The 17,756-nt window shown below is 39.8% G+C and overlaps 3 protein-coding genes across 4 annotated transcripts; 2 read left to right on the plus strand and 1 right to left on the minus strand.

Annotated features, from left to right (window-relative positions):
- Positions 1-243: 243 nt before the first annotated feature.
- On the plus strand, positions 244-9,100 carry tfe3b (transcription factor binding to IGHM enhancer 3b). Its single transcript, XM_044168271.1, has 9 exons — positions 244-413; positions 3,188-3,413; positions 3,514-3,738; positions 4,243-4,338; positions 5,089-5,200; positions 5,306-5,362; positions 5,530-5,605; positions 5,808-5,955; positions 6,797-9,100. Exons 2-9 carry the CDS (start codon positions 3,222-3,224, stop codon positions 7,259-7,261), a joined length of 1,371 nt encoding a protein of 456 aa, XP_044024206.1. The 5' UTR covers positions 244-413; positions 3,188-3,221; the 3' UTR covers positions 7,262-9,100.
- A 31-nt stretch (positions 9,101-9,131) lies between these two features.
- si:dkey-245f22.3 (uncharacterized protein LOC492819 homolog) lies at positions 9,132-11,130 on the minus strand. The gene is made up of 5 exons (XM_044168283.1): positions 11,024-11,130; positions 10,060-10,247; positions 9,861-9,965; positions 9,532-9,765; positions 9,132-9,418 (listed from the first exon to the last, which is right to left on the minus strand). The coding sequence occupies exons 2-5, from the start codon at positions 10,193-10,195 to the stop codon at positions 9,132-9,134; spliced, it is 762 nt and encodes a 253-aa protein (XP_044024218.1). The 5' UTR covers positions 10,196-10,247; positions 11,024-11,130.
- A 426-nt stretch (positions 11,131-11,556) lies between these two features.
- Positions 11,557-17,550, plus strand: cxxc1b (CXXC finger protein 1b). Of its 2 annotated transcripts, none has more exons than XM_044219673.1 (14): positions 11,557-11,713; positions 12,720-12,835; positions 12,937-13,037; positions 13,153-13,289; positions 13,947-14,102; positions 14,424-14,570; positions 14,699-14,806; positions 14,924-15,102; positions 15,730-15,937; positions 16,128-16,238; positions 16,339-16,388; positions 16,473-16,569; positions 16,681-16,833; positions 17,142-17,550. In XM_044219673.1, the coding sequence occupies exons 1-14, from the start codon at positions 11,711-11,713 to the stop codon at positions 17,286-17,288; spliced, it is 1,713 nt and encodes a 570-aa protein (XP_044075608.1). In that variant the 5' UTR covers positions 11,557-11,710; the 3' UTR covers positions 17,289-17,550. The 2 variants fall into 2 exon arrangements, with proteins under 2 accessions (XP_044075608.1, XP_044075609.1); XM_044219674.1 differs by lacking the exon at positions 11,557-11,713 and adding an exon at positions 12,459-12,480.
- Positions 17,551-17,756: the final 206 nt, after the last annotated feature.

The following is a 17,756-nucleotide window of genomic DNA, read 5'->3' on the forward strand; positions in this document are numbered from 1 at the left end:
TACAATCCACCTGCAAAACTTAAGCTGCTTTGACCCTTGATCCTTTGTTCATTTATAAAAATGATCAATCAGTCAATCAATCAATCTTTACCTAGTGAAAAATCACCATGAGAGTATATTCCTGTCCAGCCACTGTTCCTAACAACCATTGGAAAAGTTTACTTAAGTTAATCATTCTATCTCAGGTAAAGTAGCACCATGAAGGCCAATTTGAAAATGTATGAACCTGTCAACAAGTTCCGGGTAACGTGCGTCTGATGACATCAGCCCGTCGGCCCAAGAATAACAACACTGTCAGTGCCGTGGCTAGCGCCTGCTGAAGACCTTGTATTTACCGACTTTAAAATGGCAAAGAAAACTGAGGACTTCGGACATTTATGGCTGTGATTACATTAAAAAAAGCTACTGTCGCAGTACGTTTTTATCTTTACTCTAAAATAAGTTATCTAGCTAGGTAGCATTAGCTTTGTTGGCAATTAACTAGTGCTAGTTAGCTAGCGAAACTGCAGCTTCCTATTTTTCCTTTCCGTGACTGTCTTTAGGTAACGTTACTGCGGAAACACCACAGTTTTCAACAAAAATAGCTAACGTCTTTCCAGTTGGCGGCTGGTAGGTAACTGAAAAGTCACCGTAACGCCTACGCGGTATACATGATAGCTTTGTTTGTATATTCATACAGCGCGTTGATGTGGGCCCGTTAGCAGCACTGAGCTGTCAAATGAACTCAGCTAACTATACGCCGCTAGATTACCTAAAGCTCTCCTAAAATAGAGATTACAATAACAGCTAAAAGTAAGATAGCTAAGGTAACCAGTTGATGCTGTTTAAAACTACCCAGAAATTAACACGACATGAAGCAAATCAGCCTTTTTATGGTACGCTGTCAGTGTCAACTTTTTTTTACACAACTCGCCCATAGGATGAAGCAATACTGACACTCAGCTATGCAGTCTGCAGACATATAGCGTTAGCTAACTTACACAACTTGTAAAGACGTGTTTTGATTCGTTTTGGAAACCATGAGAGAGGACACGGCGTGCAAAGTCTGAAATCTGAGTGTACACAGACACTAAAAGATATGCAAGATTGTGTAAGAACTACTAACAACTATAACAAGCAGCGTGGTTAAAAGTAGTGTCCTAAGTCTACATACTGTTGAGGATGTAGAGGACGATTCCAGGTATTGAATATTGATGCAGGCGTGAGGTGTGAAAGCTGGTTTGTATGTAAGGTCACAGCTTAGAGCCTGAAGAGGTCTTTACAAGTCCACGCTATATCTCAGAGGAAGGTTTTGGAACAGAAAGAGGCAAAACTGTACCAGATATAACAGAAGAGGAGAGTATAACAATAAAAGTATTGTCATGGCCTGAAAAAGCATTGAAGATAACAAATTAGAGAAACTGGCTTGGAACCCAAAAGTATTATGCCTGTTCTTATGGAGTACCTCTACAAGTTAATCTTTAAGTCTGTGGAATTTTCAGCAGCAGTTTATCACAAGCTATCTTGAAGCAAGAAGCAAGACCTATTAATAATAAGTGGGCAGATAAGAGCCTATTGCCCTGTAACCAGTTTTACCCGTTACCAGGATAATGTCAAGTTGTGCGACTGGGCATGGGAGGATATACAATATTATCGCGGATCGGGATAAAAAACATTCAAGATAAGTTGATCGGGGTGAATTTCCATTATCGGGATAAACGTGAATATCCTCACGAGTGAATTATTTTTTTTTACTAAATGGGTCCAAAGTAGGACAGTTTGACTCTATGCCACAATGTCAGTTGGACTTTATTTTTCTTAAAGGATAATTACTGTATTTCTTAAGTCAGGGGGAACTGATGCAATTGATGACCTTATGATTACCTTATTTAAGATTGTTTGTTTGTTTTTCACTAAAAGGGATGTTCACTAAAAAGATGTCTTATCTGTGATGCAATAAAAAATCTTTGTTTCTTAACAAAATGTAAGGTAAAGTGATTCCAGGGATGATATCGTGAATCGCAAGCATAATATTGCTGTTTGACATAACTTGAGACTACACCAAATCCATAAAAATAAAAATCCATTCACTGAGCAGGATGAGCCACCTCTTCCACATGGACCCATCATTGTTGGTGATAACACACAAAAGGAGATGTTAGTCTATATGACCGTAAGTCATTAAACTGGACATTGACCATTACATCTCTGCAATACTTGACATAATTGTGCAATACTCTGTGTTAATACTCCTGTGCAATATACTCTTTTCAGTTTAAAATTCCCTATTTATTGATATTGATATTTATTCATACCTCTATTACTGCTATGCAATATCTTCCGTCTCATTATAATCTTAATAAGCTACACTTAACTTGACAGTTCATGCACTATTACCTTATACCGTATTATTATCATCAACCGGCAAACCCACTTGTACTTCACACTTATTTTATACTTTTACCCACTTGGTACTTAATTTATTTTCTAACCTGTATTATAGTGTATTATATTTTTTGCTTAGTACTTCTATTCCTGCGTGCACTGACGTGATAGTGAGCTGCGGTAATAAAAGAGTTTCCCCCGCGGGGATCAATAAAGTATTTCTGATTCTGATTCTGAGACTTGTCACCCACAGTCTTGAGCAAAAGTCAGGTTGCTGGACGATCAGTGGAGGAGGTGATGTGGAAAACCATTTTAAAATGCAAGATGTTGATCTGTGACATGTTTAGCTTAAGACTGTGTCACGCTCTCAGAAGTCTCAAATTCAGATAACCACCTAGGGAAAATAAACAATACAGCATTACAAAGCATTTTCCCAAAGCTCCTCAATTTATGCAGAAAATAATTAACTATAGTAAACTTAAGCCTGAAAGAGCTGCACGTCTTGCTGTATAATATAAATGACTTCCGCTAATATGTCAACTGTAAATTCTTACGCTGTACCATGTTATCTTTCTTCATCCATTCATCATTTTTCAAGTCATTCTGGTCTGGGTCACAGAATGTTAAATTTTTTATTAAAGTAGTTGCATGTGATGTTCAGAAATTGAAAAAAGTGTGTTGAAAAGTTGTATTTGTTTTAAAACAAATACAACATTTCTATTGGAAATCTGTGGTAGAAAACAATGGTGGAGGTAACATCTGGATAGGCCTCAGGTACTGGTATTACCTATCTTGTTCATTTTGTTCTGTGTTCGTTTTCCAGCTCCATCCCTAGATCTGGGTCTCTCTTTCCAGCCATGTCGTCACGTGTGTTGCTACGGCAGCAGCTGATGCGAGAACAAGCCCAGGAGCAGGAGAGACGTGAGGCCCAGCAGCAGGCTTCTGCCTCTCAGCTCCGGGCCTCTGACTCCACTCCTGCCATCTCTGTCACACTGCCCCCAAATGCTGCCCGTCCCCCCCCAGCACAGGTGCCTGTGGAGGTGCTGAAAGTAAGAGCGTCCTGTTTGGATATTCATCACTTGTGTTCTTTATTTAGGGAAGTCTGATTATGTCAGAACATTAGCCATTAACAACTCTTTAAATGATCAGGTGCAGACCCACTTGGAGAACCCTACCAAGTACCACATCCAGCAGGCACAGAGGCAACAGGTGAAGCAGTACCTCTCCACCACTCTGGGCAACATGGCAGTTACTCAGACCCTGGGTGTGTCCCCTGTGCCGCAGTCCAGTTCTGCCCCAGAAGTTGCTCCTACTGCCAGCAGTGCCCCTAACAGTCCAATGGCTCTGCTTAACATCGGATCCAACAAGGAGGAAGTATGGGAAATTCCTGTTTTCATACTAGTGGTTTAAGTTCTTGTTTGTGGGTTTGGTTTGCTAGCACAGCAGATTACACAACCTTAATAGGTAATAGTTCCTTCAGACCGCATTTTTGGGGGAAGTTAAATGTCTAACCTTCTGCTCACTTCTAGCTTAATTACTTTTTGTTTGCTCTGCAATGATGTGCCCAGAGGGTCCCACTGTGATGATGCATGCTTTTGTCATCGTACCCTTGTCGGCCTGTTGTCACAATAAGATGTTAAATACTGCACTTACAGTTTAACCATGCCAGCACTCTCTCTTTGAAATCAGGCCTCTTTAGAACTGTTACATTGGTTAAAATGTTTAGTGTTGGCATTCAGTCTTCACAGAGTATCCCTAAGACTGTTTTAAATTACAAAGCACACTCTATACATACTTGTTGATTACTTTCACACATTTAACCCTGAGGGCTTTACTGACTTAGCACCACTGGTGTTTTCTCTCATCTGCTTTATCTAGATTGACGATGTGATCGACGACATCATTAGTCTTGAATCCAGTTTTAATGACGACATCATTACGTTGATTGACTCAGGTCTTCAGTTGCCTAGCACGGTATGAAGAACATTGTATTTATTTAACCACGAATACTTCCTTTTTAAAGTTTCCTCTAGAGTTCACAAGTTCTGCTTTAAATGTACCGTGAAAGGATAACAGTAGATTTCAGGCACATCTAACTCACTAACTTTTATACCCGAAGTTTTTGCTGTGAATGGACAGTCTCTTTTTTTTATTTATGTGTGGAATTCTGAAGTCATAGGAGTAAATATACACTTTTGGCACTGAGTTACTATTCGTCACAAAAGTGCTGCCTGGGCGGGGCAAAGCTATTGGAGGATACAAGACAGGGAGAAGCGAGACAAAGTGGATTGCGCGCCTAAATAAGTACATAGTAGCTGCCAGGGTAACAACTAATTTGTAGAGCTTGCCAAAATTTGGCTGCAAAACAGAAAATGAGGATTATGGTGATGCTGTTGGAGAAGAAGAAGCACAGTGAGGTAAACACTTTTTGTGATTTTTGAAATAGCACCAGGTATTGTTGTTCAGTTTTAATATGCAAGAATGTCGTATAAATAGTCAGATTTTATCCTTAAACAGCATCTGGGGCACGGTTGCACTGTGCAACATGTAGTAGCATTCATGTGATGCCACAGCAGCAAGCTTTGATTTGATTTTGAACTCAAGAAACTGGTCTTAACTTTTAAGCAGGAATGTGGAAGGCATCCTTTTTACATGTTTGCTTCTAGGTTTGTGGCAATCAGTGAGCATTTATGACATATATGTCAACATGTTCTGTTCCTGTAGCTCCCAGGAAATCTGTTGGATGTATACCATAGCCCTGGAATGGCAGCACCTACTCTCACTGTCAGCAACTCCTGCCCTGCTGATCTTCCAAAAATTAAAAGGGAAATTACTGGTAGAGTAACTTACGTTTATAAACATGTGTCTTGACTTTTGTAATGTTCAGGATTTAAGTTTGATCATGTTTCATTGTATGAAACACTGTGATTTTGTCTTTCAGATTCAGATGCCAAAGCACTAATGAAAGAAAGGCAGAAGAAAGACAACCATAACCTCAGTAAGTCGAGCTTTTTTTCCACCATTCTGGGCCCCTGCACCTCTTTGTTGAATGTGAATGCAGATTCTGGGACATGGTCTTTTTGTCTGCTCATGTCTATGTATATCAAAGGTAAACTTCAGTGTTTTGCTTTCCCTCTCTGCCTGGTCCTTCTTGCTTGTCTGCAGTTGAGAGGAGGCGGAGATTCAACATCAATGACCGTATAAAAGAGCTGGGTACTCTGATACCCAAGTCAAGTGACCCGTAAGTGCTGTCTGATTTTTCAGGAAACTAATTTTCCTTTGCTGAATCACTAAATAAATACGAAATTGTAGCGTTCGAATTTTAGAATTGAGTCTCTGCAACTGTTGTGTAGTAAAAATGTAATCGTGTTTTCTGTTACTGTTGTGTTTCCTTCCTTCGCCGCCTCTACAACATATGTTTACTGTTCTCCCAATGATGACAGTGAGATGCGTTGGAATAAAGGCACCATTCTGAAAGCTTCTGTAGACTACATCAGGAAGTTACAGAAGGAACAGCACAGAGCCAAGGATGTCGAGATGCGTCAGAAAAAGCTGGAGCAAGCAAACCACAGTCTAATGTTACGCATCCAGGTTAGTATTTGCTGGTCAGCTGTGTTATCCAAGACTTGAAATACAACAGCTATGTATTGGCTACATACCTTAAAGGCACATTGTGGAGTTTTGCTAGTGGTGCTGTACAGTGACGAGTGATTGCTTGTTTCTCGTGCTCGCCCAGCAAATGGAAGGATGCACATGCACACCACAGGCACAGGCGATACACATTTCTGCAGACTGCATAGATGATAATGCAAATGTGTTTGTTTTACCGAGTTATTACAGCTAGCATGCAACGAAGCCTGCCTCCATGCAGACGTTGCATGTTTTGATATTTAGCAGTTAATGTTTTTCTGACATTTGTACTTAAATCTGGCTATGTCTTATTAAACGAAAGGGGTTGTATCACAGTCATGCAATCCCACATGTGGACAGTTGGTCACGGTAATGCACCAGAAAACAGCGGTGTGCCAAAAAGGGAGGTATAAAAGAAGATCGCTAGGCTATGAATACGGTTTGTTCATTCTTAAAAATGGAGAGAAAAAAAAGAACAAAAATGTAAATAAAACCGCATTTGTTTACAAGAAAACTTCACAGTGCACTGTAAACGTACACTAGGTGAGATTTGAGTTAGTGGCAGGGCCTTAAGACAGTAAAGCTTAACAATCAGCCACAAAAGAATGGGATGTTCCAGCCCAAGAAATGTGCAGCGAGGTGACAAAGCGAAGATTTTCTATTTTAAGGTAATGTTTATTGTAGGAAAATTGCTTTTCACATGCAAAGTGCATAAACAACTCCTGGGTGTTGTAAAATAATAACATTGTCAGGCATTCCAGGACATGGCATCTGAATGTAAATGTGCTGCTGTTCTTTTCAGGAGCTGGAAATGCAGGCACGGCTCCACGGCCTCTCCACCTCCACCAGCATCTCATCTGGTCTGATCTCCGATACCTCCCTGCTCCAGCAGCAGCCGGTCCCACAGAGCGGCCAGGCTCTGCCTCCCGGTGCAGGAGGTGCCTCCTCCCAGAACCTCCTCAGTCTGGGCGCGGCAGCCATTGGACAGCCTCTGCCGACCTCCTTCCTGTCTCCGCCCTCGTCAGACTCTCCTGCAGGAGTCACCATCAGCAGCCCCCTGGACTTGGGCAGCCTGAGCTTTGCCGAGCTAGACGACACCTCCGCCTCAGCACTCTACCACGACGTGGGCTTGGGAGACATTCTTATGGACGAAGGGTGCACCCTGTCTCCAGAGAGGGTGGCTGAGCCGCTGTTTTCTCCTTTGTCACCAGGTGCCTCTAAAACCAGCAGTCGCAGGAGCAGCCTTGAAATGGACGAGGACTTGTGATGAGCTCTGTGTGGCGGTCAGAGACCGTTTGTAGGGACAAGAATGTCAGGAAGTGCAGTCTATCCTTAAATAACGTGAGTCTATTAATTGGACTGTAGAATTTAACTTAAAAAAGCAAAAATAGCTAACATTAAGATCAAAACTAACAAACGTTGCATCAGGAGAAAGTAAGTTCTTGAATTATTTTGCCATACAGACCTAATTATTATTGTTCCTCATTGGAGCTGGAGTCAGATGATTATGTCTGGGTTTATAAATGCAATCTTATTAAAATAGAATATTGTATAATAGGGGCATGGACTTAGCATAGAACAAATAATTCATTCTTAAATAGTTTTTAAGATTTTCTTCAGAGATTTAAGAAGGATATCAAGTTTGCTTGAATTTATTATGTGCCCATTTATAGGGAAGAAAGCTGTGAGGTTTGCATACAACATTGGCATAACAGACGGATCAAGAGATGCCAACATACAGTATATTTTGTGTTTTTGTGTTTTTTCAACTGACTGGAATCAGGGTTTGTTAATAGTAGTCGCATGCTCATCCATGTTGGGTTGTTTCACCAGCAGCTACAGAAGGGATCTTTGTAAAGTGAATTGGCACATTGTGAAATATTTACTGCATATTGTATATAAGAATATTTTATTTTGAGCAATTTTATTGCACCTTGTTTTATGGCAGTCTATGCATTTTATGAGAGCTTTTGTCTGTTTTTATTACTATTACACACAGTGGACAGTTAATGCCCAGGTTGCATGTATTTGTAATAAACCTTAAAAGCAGTGGAAAATCACTTGCTGCTGCAGCTAGTTAGCCAAAGCAGGACTTCTTCCAGAGTAGCTACAAATTACAAATCAGCGTTTTATTTTTTAATATATTCACTCAGTCAATGGAAATGCAAGACAGAATGAGAAATGCAGAACAATTTTATCCTTTTTAAAATAGTACTGTAGTTAATTACATATTTTTTTGATACCTGACTAATAGTTTGATAAATAGTTGCTCCTGACTAATATCTGTGTTGTCAGTGATTCTTTATGTCCGTTAACCTTGGTGGTCACTGAGTGATTTTACCGGTTAGCATGTTCTACCAAGATTTTTTTATTTTATTTTTTTTTTGACGATCAAAAGTGATATATCTAATAATGCATTACTGCTCATTGTATTATGAATTCAGAGGACTTTGACCTATTTTTAAACCAACCACTAGCCTCACCTCTGTAATAATAAGGTATAACTGTTTGTTGTGTGAAACCTGCCATGCAATTATTATTCTACAAAATAGCCACAAACTTTAGAAAGGCATTTATTTTGTCAGATGCTTAACGCAATGTTATGTACAGTTTATGAATGTGTGTTCGAAAAAGTATAGTTGTTTTTGTTGTTATTTTAACACTGACGCACTGTATTTTTTTTTTTCCTCCAACACAACCTCCAAGTTATTGATATACTTACATTTTAAATGATTCTTTAAGTTGTGGTAACATAAAAACAAAATTAGTTAAAGCAGCCAAAAACATCTGTTCTTTTTGGTGGTTACAATGATTTTATGTTGTCCTCTCCTGTTCATTCAGAACTTACCTACTTTGATTTTCAGATAAAAACAGCTCTACTCCATAGCTCAGTGCTGCTAATTGCGTTCTTCGTAGTCCCATTAGGATTAAGTACCTATGGTCATCTTTTTCTGCTCATACAGAATATTAACCATGACTTAACCTGACATATTTGAGTCCTAACATTGACTGTTAACCATAAACAAGTAGCATTTGTGTCTTGTCCCTACAAGTTGGCTTTTGGAAGATTTAAAAAAAATGAATAAATGATTTCCATTGGTTCATATCTGGATGTGGTTATTTGCTGGCAGCAAGCATTAGTGGTAAAGCATTTGAGAGACTTCCATAGCGAGGTCCAGGCACTCTGTAGCCTGAAGGCAGATGTCGCAGACGGGGCAGTCGCACAGGAAGCAGCGAACACCCAGACACCCGCAGAGGTCACAGTGGTGGGTGACGTCCAGGAGGGGCTGCAGAGTGGTGGGCTCGCAGCCGCACAGGGATGAGCACAGCGACCAAACACACTCGTTACACCCTCTCATCATGGCCAAGAAACAGTCCAGTGGATGGCAGAAGAGGCAGGCCAAAAGGATTGCAGCGCAAAGGTCTCAGGGAAAGAAAGGAAGTGAGCAAGATGAGACGACAAAGCTTCAATTCAAGGAAAAGCATTTAAGAAAGAGGAGATCGAGACGGAATACACAATAGTTTTTTTGTCCTTACCGTCACCATCTGGCTCAGCGTGGACCGTAGTGGTTTTGGGGCTTTCTTGACTCCCGCTGATGGATGTGAATGACTGACTCACTTCGTAGACTGTGCGGGTCTCCTTAGAGGATGGCAGCAGGGCACATAGAGGCTTTGGCTGGTCTTTCTCCACAGAGCATGGGCTACACATGGATACTGCTCTGGTCACTCCTCCTTTTGGGTTATTATGAAAGTTGGTTTCAACAGAGGCTTCTGCACCAGACATAAAAATGAACAAACAACAAATCTTTACAAAAACTGCCTTTAGTGGAAATAGATATTAATATTGAGTTCATGGATTAAGGTACCTATTGTTTTATTTGGGAACACATTCACAGAGATGTCAGTTGAAGATAATTTAGTGTCCTCAGTGGAGATGTGCTCTGAAAAACTAGTGACTTCAGTCAAAGATCCTGTAAGACAAGAAAAGAGGAAAGAAAGTTCAGCTTTTCTAAACAACTGCAGTTCGTTACCTACAGTAATAAACCCTGTTCTCTGTAAACATACCTGTTTGACCTGTGATGGAGTTGTGAGGTATAATGGGCGACTTTGAAGCAGTGGCTAGTGAGTCACGGAACTTTGCTTTGTCGTCATTTCCACCCATCTTTTCATTCATATCTGTAGAGTTCAGTTTGGCATCCATTGTGGCCTCCACTTAAATACGTCATCTGCTTCAGGCTCTACCTGAACCAGGGCTATGAGGGAGGACAAGAGAAACTAAACAAATGAACCTGGACCTGTTAATCTGAGAGAAAATTCTAAAATGTAATTTCCCTAACTGTAATTTTAATTCACTATAAGATCTTTTGTGATGCTTTAATTTGACATCTTTTCTCTTCTTAAACTGAAATCATTCTCTGTACACACCACAGATCCAGTCAGATCTGTAGCTGAGGTTATAGCTGTTAGTGGCGAGTGGACATCTTGGAAACAGCAGAGAAGTTAATCTATTATTAATCACCATTTTGGAAACATTTATAATGTAGATGAAAGGCAGCACACGGATATCCTGACAGCTAAATGAGAATGTAAGATCTTGATTTTGCTATTCATTAATAATTCATGTTTTCAAGGACCTTATGTGACATTTTTTAATTTGCAGATAAAACAGGGGAAAACACATTTAGTTCAGTTCATCAAGTATTTTATACAAATATTTAACTATTTGTTATAGTTTAACAAATAATTTTTAGGTATACAGTAATCGGTCGTAGGGGATACAAGAGATGTAAATAGGGTATAATGCAGTATTGTGTCAAATTGAATGTGTCAAATCAAAATGATTTACTTTCAATAAACTTTGAATCAGTTCATGTGATGCATGGAATCAATAGCCACAGTGATTAAATCCTGAATACATTTTATGTGATTCATTACTGTAATGTACAGGAATCCACAAAGCCCACTGTGTTTATCTCTCCTGATTGCTCTCTGCATGATAAGAGTTTTGTAAGAAACGTATTGTACTTACTTTTCATGACGTGTTTTAGAAGTAAGCAATCCAGCATGCAGCCTTAATCGCAGATGCATCCTTCAGTGACCTGTCAGCAGTAGAGGCGTGACTCTCTCTCTCTCTCTCTCTCTCTCTCTCTCTCTCTCTCTCTCTCTCTCTCTTTCTGTGTGTGTGTGTGTGTAAAAACAGGAGCAAGAATGGTTGTATTAATATTGCTTATTTAGATAGGTGTTTTTGTCCTACATCTTGTAGGTAGTAGTATCTAATATATCCAAGTATTTAACATGATTATAAGTAAAGCAATATTATTATATATTATATATAGCCTATTTCAGTGATATTCTACATATTGCATATTGACTCCTGCAGAGACAGGACATAGTATGTCCCTATGAGCCTTAATAATAGTATCACTGATTTGAATGTGTCTGGTGTATGAATTTAAGAAACGCAATTTGTACGAAATCCAACAGGTGGCGATAGTGCAGCAATGAATGTTAATGTGCCACCAGAGAAGAAGAAGACTGACCAATGATATGTTTACGAGTACTAACGAGTTTAGCCGATTGTGAGCAATGTTATGTCCGTGTCAACCATGGTGTAAACCGTAACATAATGCTAGCTGTCGAGCTACTGTTTCGCGCTGTATTTGTTGTCTTTCCACTATATTTGCAGAACGACTAAAGACTGTACAGATCTCACATAATGGTAATTATTAGAAAAAATACTTTTATGTCTCAATTTTACGATTTGGAAAAGTTAGCTTCAATTTGGCCGACAAATGAACGTTAGGTTACACAGCCGTAACTTTACATCCGACAGGAGCATGTTGTGATCCAACCTAACGCTAAGTTATATCGTTTAAATATAAATCATGTTAATGCAGAATAATATAGCGTTGAATTTAAACTTCGTTTCACAACTTTGTGTTTGTGTGCTAACGTCACAGCAACGTAAGCTAGCTGGCAAACGTTAACCGTAAATGTTAGTTTAGCTGATGCTAACTGACTACTGTTTGAGCTAACTTAAGCACATACAGTAGGTTTGTGTGTAAACAAAGCAGCTGCTATCATTACTGGGAGTTTGCTTTAACTTAGTGTGCTGGTTAGCTGACCAATTCCTTTTTATATTTTGAACATTATCTGCATTTTAACACATCAAATTCTCTTTCTAGCCATCACAAGCTAACATTAATTATGATATAGCTAACGAACATTATCAGGCACTGAAACTGTGCATCATGGAAGACGTTAGGTAAAATCTAGCTACTGCTTTAGCTTAGTTTCTAATGTTAACCACGCCTTGGTCCTGATAGTGTAATAAACATGTTTACATTTTCAAAAAAAATGTAGGAGAGTTAAGAGTAGAATTTTTTTGTGATAGCAACAGGAAGAATGGTCTGTTTTAATGGATTGGAGAATGGTGCACTGGTTAAGCACTACTGAACTTGTAGGAAACTCAATGCAGTGACCAAGGTAGGAACAATCTCCAGATACTGAGCAGCAGACTGGCTGTTACGGCAGAACTACTCTGCAAACTGAAATGCTAAGTGGCTAGCTGCTAAGCACAGCAGCAACTTCAGAAATGCACATAAAGCCTGCAGCACTCCTTGACAACAATGTCCTGCAGTGCAACTGAACAATCAGTTATCATTGGTGTTAAGTGTAATTCCATCAGTCGTAATGTGGCTTGTGATACGTATTGTACTTTTCAGGACAGCGAAATGTCTGACATTGACCCAATACCAGGGCCTGAGACCAGCAGTATGGAGGGTGAGAATGCACCACTGTACTGTATCTGCCGGAAACCAGACATCAACTGCTTCATGATGTAAGTTCACAACACCAATGCTGTTGCAATTACTCCATTACTGCATACGGATGCAACAATGCTCATACATTAGTTTCTTCATTTGCTCCTCCCACTGACAGTGGCTGTGATAACTGTAATGAGTGGTTCCATGGCCACTGCATTAACATCACCGAGAAGAAGGCGAAGGCAATCCGAGAATGGTACTGCATGAGATGCAGAGGTGATGTAAAAAAAACATTTTTTATCACAGCATTTAAGAGTGCCATTGAACATTAAATATATCACAAATCATTGAAATAAACAAGACATTGTTGCATTATTCTCCCTGTCACCAGATAAAAACCCCACACTGGAAATAAAGTATAGATCAAAGAAAAACCGAGAGAAGGAAGCTGAGCCTGACAGAGCTGAAACACAGTACAGCACGCCGAGTACTCCAGACTATAAGAGTGAAAGACGGCGTGGATCCAAAGTAAGTTGTACTTCTGAACTAAATACTTAGGTTTGACTGCAAAAAAACTTATACAATTATAAAAATTGGATAATTGGATCTTTAAAGTCTTAACATGTAGCCATTCCTCATTGACACAAAGAACAACAACATGCATTACTATTAGCATTAGTATTCATTTATTTGCTTATTATTATTATTACATAAATCAGTTAGTTTGATTCAACAGTTTTTGTATATGAATAAAAACAGTGATCAAGGTTACTACAAATACACCTGATTTACAGCCCTTTGAAAGTACAAGCCAGGAGTTTGAATGCAGAAGCTACTTGCAGTGAGTTACAAGTTACATGGCAGACATGCATTAATGTTATTATGTCACTTTTGTTTTCCATATTGGTCAGCCATCAATTTGTCTTTCTTCCGCCTCAGTTTTATATCAAATGTTCGAGAGCAGCTCAGTGAAGCAAAGCTGTTAATATTTTGGATTATGTCTTCCTCGATCATTTTGCACAGAAGTTTTAAACTCATAACCTCATTTTAAAATGAAAATGACAGAAGACATTGCTTTGTGTCACAGCAACACATTTTCAAGCATTAGGTGAATATGTAAGCTGCAAAACAATGCACATTTCTTCGGATGCAACCTCTCATTGTCCATTGTTTGATTTTCCTTAGGTGAAGCGTTCAGTCCGAATGTGTGGGGAATGTGAGCCCTGCAGAAGGACTGAGGACTGTGCCCAGTGTGACTTCTGTAAGGACATGAAGAAGTTTGGAGGCCCCAACAAAATCAGACAGAAGTGCAGGTTTAGGCAATGTGAGGTTCGAGCCAGGGTGAGTAACTTGATCTCTGTTTTGTTTTCAAATGTGATTATACCACCGAAGTGTAGAAGAATATTTAACATTTCTGCCCTGTTGATTTTTTTATTTTTTTTTTACATTTTCACTGACACTTTTAATTGTCCTCGAAAGATCTTGAAAGTTGTAGATTTAACTTGTCAATACACGTGAGCTCGTTTTTAAATGTGACACTTAAAAGATCCATCTTTTTTCCAATCCTTGACACGATTAGCACTCCCTGATCTCTGATGTATCTGTGCAGTCCCTTGTGGCTACTTTGGAAATGTGCAGCCTGTTGCTTGTTGTTTTGTACAGAAAATGCTGCGTGTGAAGGATGAGGAATTGTCTTTGCAAGAAAGGAGGGACAATTCCTACCACAGACGGAGACGGTACTCTGAGGACTACGACAGTGAGGCGGAACTCTACCAGCAGTACAAGACAGCAGGACTTGACAACAACATGGTAGCAGAAAATCTGACACCATATTGTTGCAAATAAACCTGCTCATTTTAGAGGCACTCAGTCAGCAGCTAAAACGTTTGATCGGGAACCGTATGTTGAGTCATTTGTTTTGCTCTCCTCTCACCCAGGCGTGGGCTAGTGATGACGATGATGAGCCACCTTTCAGTCCTGTCATGCGTAAGAAAGCTGTGAAGGTGAAGCACGTCAAGAGACGAGAAAAGAAGTTTGACAAGAAAGTAAGACTTGTTTCCTCATCATTATTATCTGAAGTGCTGCCAGGTGTCTACATGGTGAATGGGAGTAACACATATGGTAACATCCGGTCTACTACCCTGTCTTTCTGAACTATCCAGAAGGAGTCACGACGCCACAAACAGAAGCAGAAGCACAAAGACAGAACCAGATACAGTGAGAAGGGTGACCTCCGGGATAACGGAGGGCAGCGTCAGTGTCTGGGGCCAAGCTGTGTGGAGGGAGCGAGACCCAACTCCAAATACTGCTCTGAGGACTGTGGCATGAAGTTAGCTGCCAAGTAAGAACATTTCCCTTCGCCTTTCATGCATTAGTGTACTTCTGTTAGGATAGATTCTGTATTCCGGACGCCTGCTCAGAACAAACAAAGCCAGCATCTCAAGTGAATTTAAATAGAAGCTTAATTTATTTTCATTTGAGTTTTTTCAAAACTTAATTTTTTTAATAATTGGAACCTTGTTTATCACCTCTGTTTAGTATAAAGGGCATGGTCAGAAACTGCTTCTTATAGCCCCTGCTTGTAGTCAAATGATAGTACTGTTGCTCCCCCTAGTGCTAGAAGAATTAAATGCTGGTAAAATGGTGCAGTTTTTTGATTACTTATGTATTGTCTGATTTATTAGTATGACATTACATTATTAGCTTTGGTTGGGAACTTATGAACCTGGTTTTTAAACTCACAATTTGATTAGATTTGTCACTAAGTATTGCTATTTTTTCTTTGTCTTTCTCATCATTCTCCTTGGTGTAGTGTCCCATGGATAGTGTCTCTGAGGCTTTTCCTTTCTGCTAACTAAGTTACGATCAAAGGGAAATTCCAATCATGTTGAGTTTATTTTATTTTATTTTATTTTATTTTTTTATATAGCCTTTAAATGCATTAATCTGTGTGCATTTTGATCCACAGCCGGATCTATGAGATCCTCCCTCAGCGTATCCAGCAGTGGCAGCAGAGTCCCTGCATCGCTGAGGAGCACGGTAAGAAGCACCTGGAGCGCATCCGTCGGGAACAGCAGAACGCCCGGCTGCGCCTCACAGAGATGGAGCGACGCTTCCACGAACTGGAAGGCATCATCGCTAAGGCCAAGCAGCAGGCGGTTCAGCAGGACGAGGAGGTGAGCTGGAGCAGCCTGCATGTTTGTTCAGTTGTAACTACTTTGTCATGATAGTTCCCTGTGGGTCTCGTCAAAGTCAGGGCCAGCTTTGAAATTGCAATCTCAGGCATTCTTTGTTTATGTGAAGCTACTGAAGAAGAACAGAACAGAGGTAACGCTTTGTGATAAAATGCTTTGGTTGTGTTTGCAGGTGAATGAAGGTGATAGCGAGGACACAGACCTGCAGATTTTCTGTGTGTCTTGTAGTCATCCCATCAATCCAAAAGTGGCACTGAGACATATGGAGAGATGTTACGCAAAGGTAATTATTTTTTACATTCCCGTTTCTGCTTCTAAGCATCAGATATAAACAAACAAAAGCATATGGGTAACATTTCTTTCCCTAATGATTATCTTGACAGTATGAGAGTCAGACCTCCTTTGGTTCGATGTACCCTACAAGAATAGAAGGGTAAGAAAAAGAAATGCTCTCAAAGTGTATAGCATTTTTTCCTAGTTCAAATGCTTCACTAACACTTCCTTTTTTTCCCCACAGAGCAACCAGACTCTTCTGCGATGTGTACAATCCCCAAAGCAAAACATATTGTAAAAGGCTTCAGGTTTTGTGTCCAGAACATTCCAGAGACCCTAAGGTCAGTGGAAACCCCTCAGTGTAAAACTTCCCATGATAGGAACAACCTGTTCAACATTAAGTAGTGTTTGTGTGGAGATTTCTTATTTGTTTCCTTTTGTTTGGTGAGTAGGTCCCAGTGGATGAGGTGTGTGGATGTCCTCTGGTGAAGAATGTGTTTGAGCTGACTGGAGATTACTGCAGGGTCTCCAAAAGGAAGTGCAACAAACATTACAACTGGGAAAAGCTTAGGAGAGCAGAGGTGGACTTGGAGCGAGTCAGGGTGGTAAGTCAAACTTCGGGACCGAACTTGTGACATTTATTGGACGTGCTGTAGGTTTTCAATTGGAAACATCAAACAGAGTCCTACATTTTATGAAATTTGCATCTGTCCAATCACATATACGAAGAGTTTCTGTTTATCTCCTTCTTGAAATTACATCTGTTCAAAGCAAATGCCTCTTGGGCCTCAGCCCACATTGAGTGAAGTGATAATTATGACTTTCTGAAGTTGAATAACTTAAAACATTGATTAGACCCATTCTTTAGCAGTAACCTGTTTTGTTTTTTGTTTTTTGTTTTCTTCACCCACAGTGGTACAAGTTGGACGAGCTCTTTGAACAGGAGCGTAACGTCAGGACTGCTATGACCAACAGAGCTGGTCTTCTCGCGCTGATGTTGCACCAAACTATTCAGCACGACCCGTTGACGACCGATCTCCGTAGCAACAAGGATAGGTAGTCGACCCAGTCTGCATCCGTCTGTGGGACACTGTACATAACGTGAGATTTGAGTGTTACTGATTTAAACTTGTAGAACAATAACTACCATTTGGATGAAAACTGATTTTCTAACTAGATAATTATTTTAAAATGTTTGTATGATAATTACCTTTTTAAGAGGTAAATGGATATATATTTTTCCTGACTGTGGTAGATGAACTACTACTGATTGAAAACTGCTGTTTTTGGTATGATCGCCCTGAATAAACACCATAAAATTGCTTGTGTGTGTGTGTGTGTGTGTGTGAGATTTGTTCCATCATTTCTATTGGCCTTTCTACACATGATGTACATTATTATGATTATTACAACTTGGCTTGAAATGCAACTAAACCAAGAATATGTACTTGTGTGCTTTAAACTGACAATCGTTGCCATCTTCAAAGGAGAAAAAAAATGGTTGCATGAGTTTATGAGTGGATGTAGG

The sequence above is a fragment of the Siniperca chuatsi genome, linkage group LG2, assembly GCF_020085105.1.
Source record: "Siniperca chuatsi isolate FFG_IHB_CAS linkage group LG2, ASM2008510v1, whole genome shotgun sequence".
In the NCBI taxonomy this organism is placed as follows: domain Eukaryota; kingdom Metazoa; phylum Chordata; class Actinopteri; order Centrarchiformes; family Sinipercidae; genus Siniperca; species Siniperca chuatsi.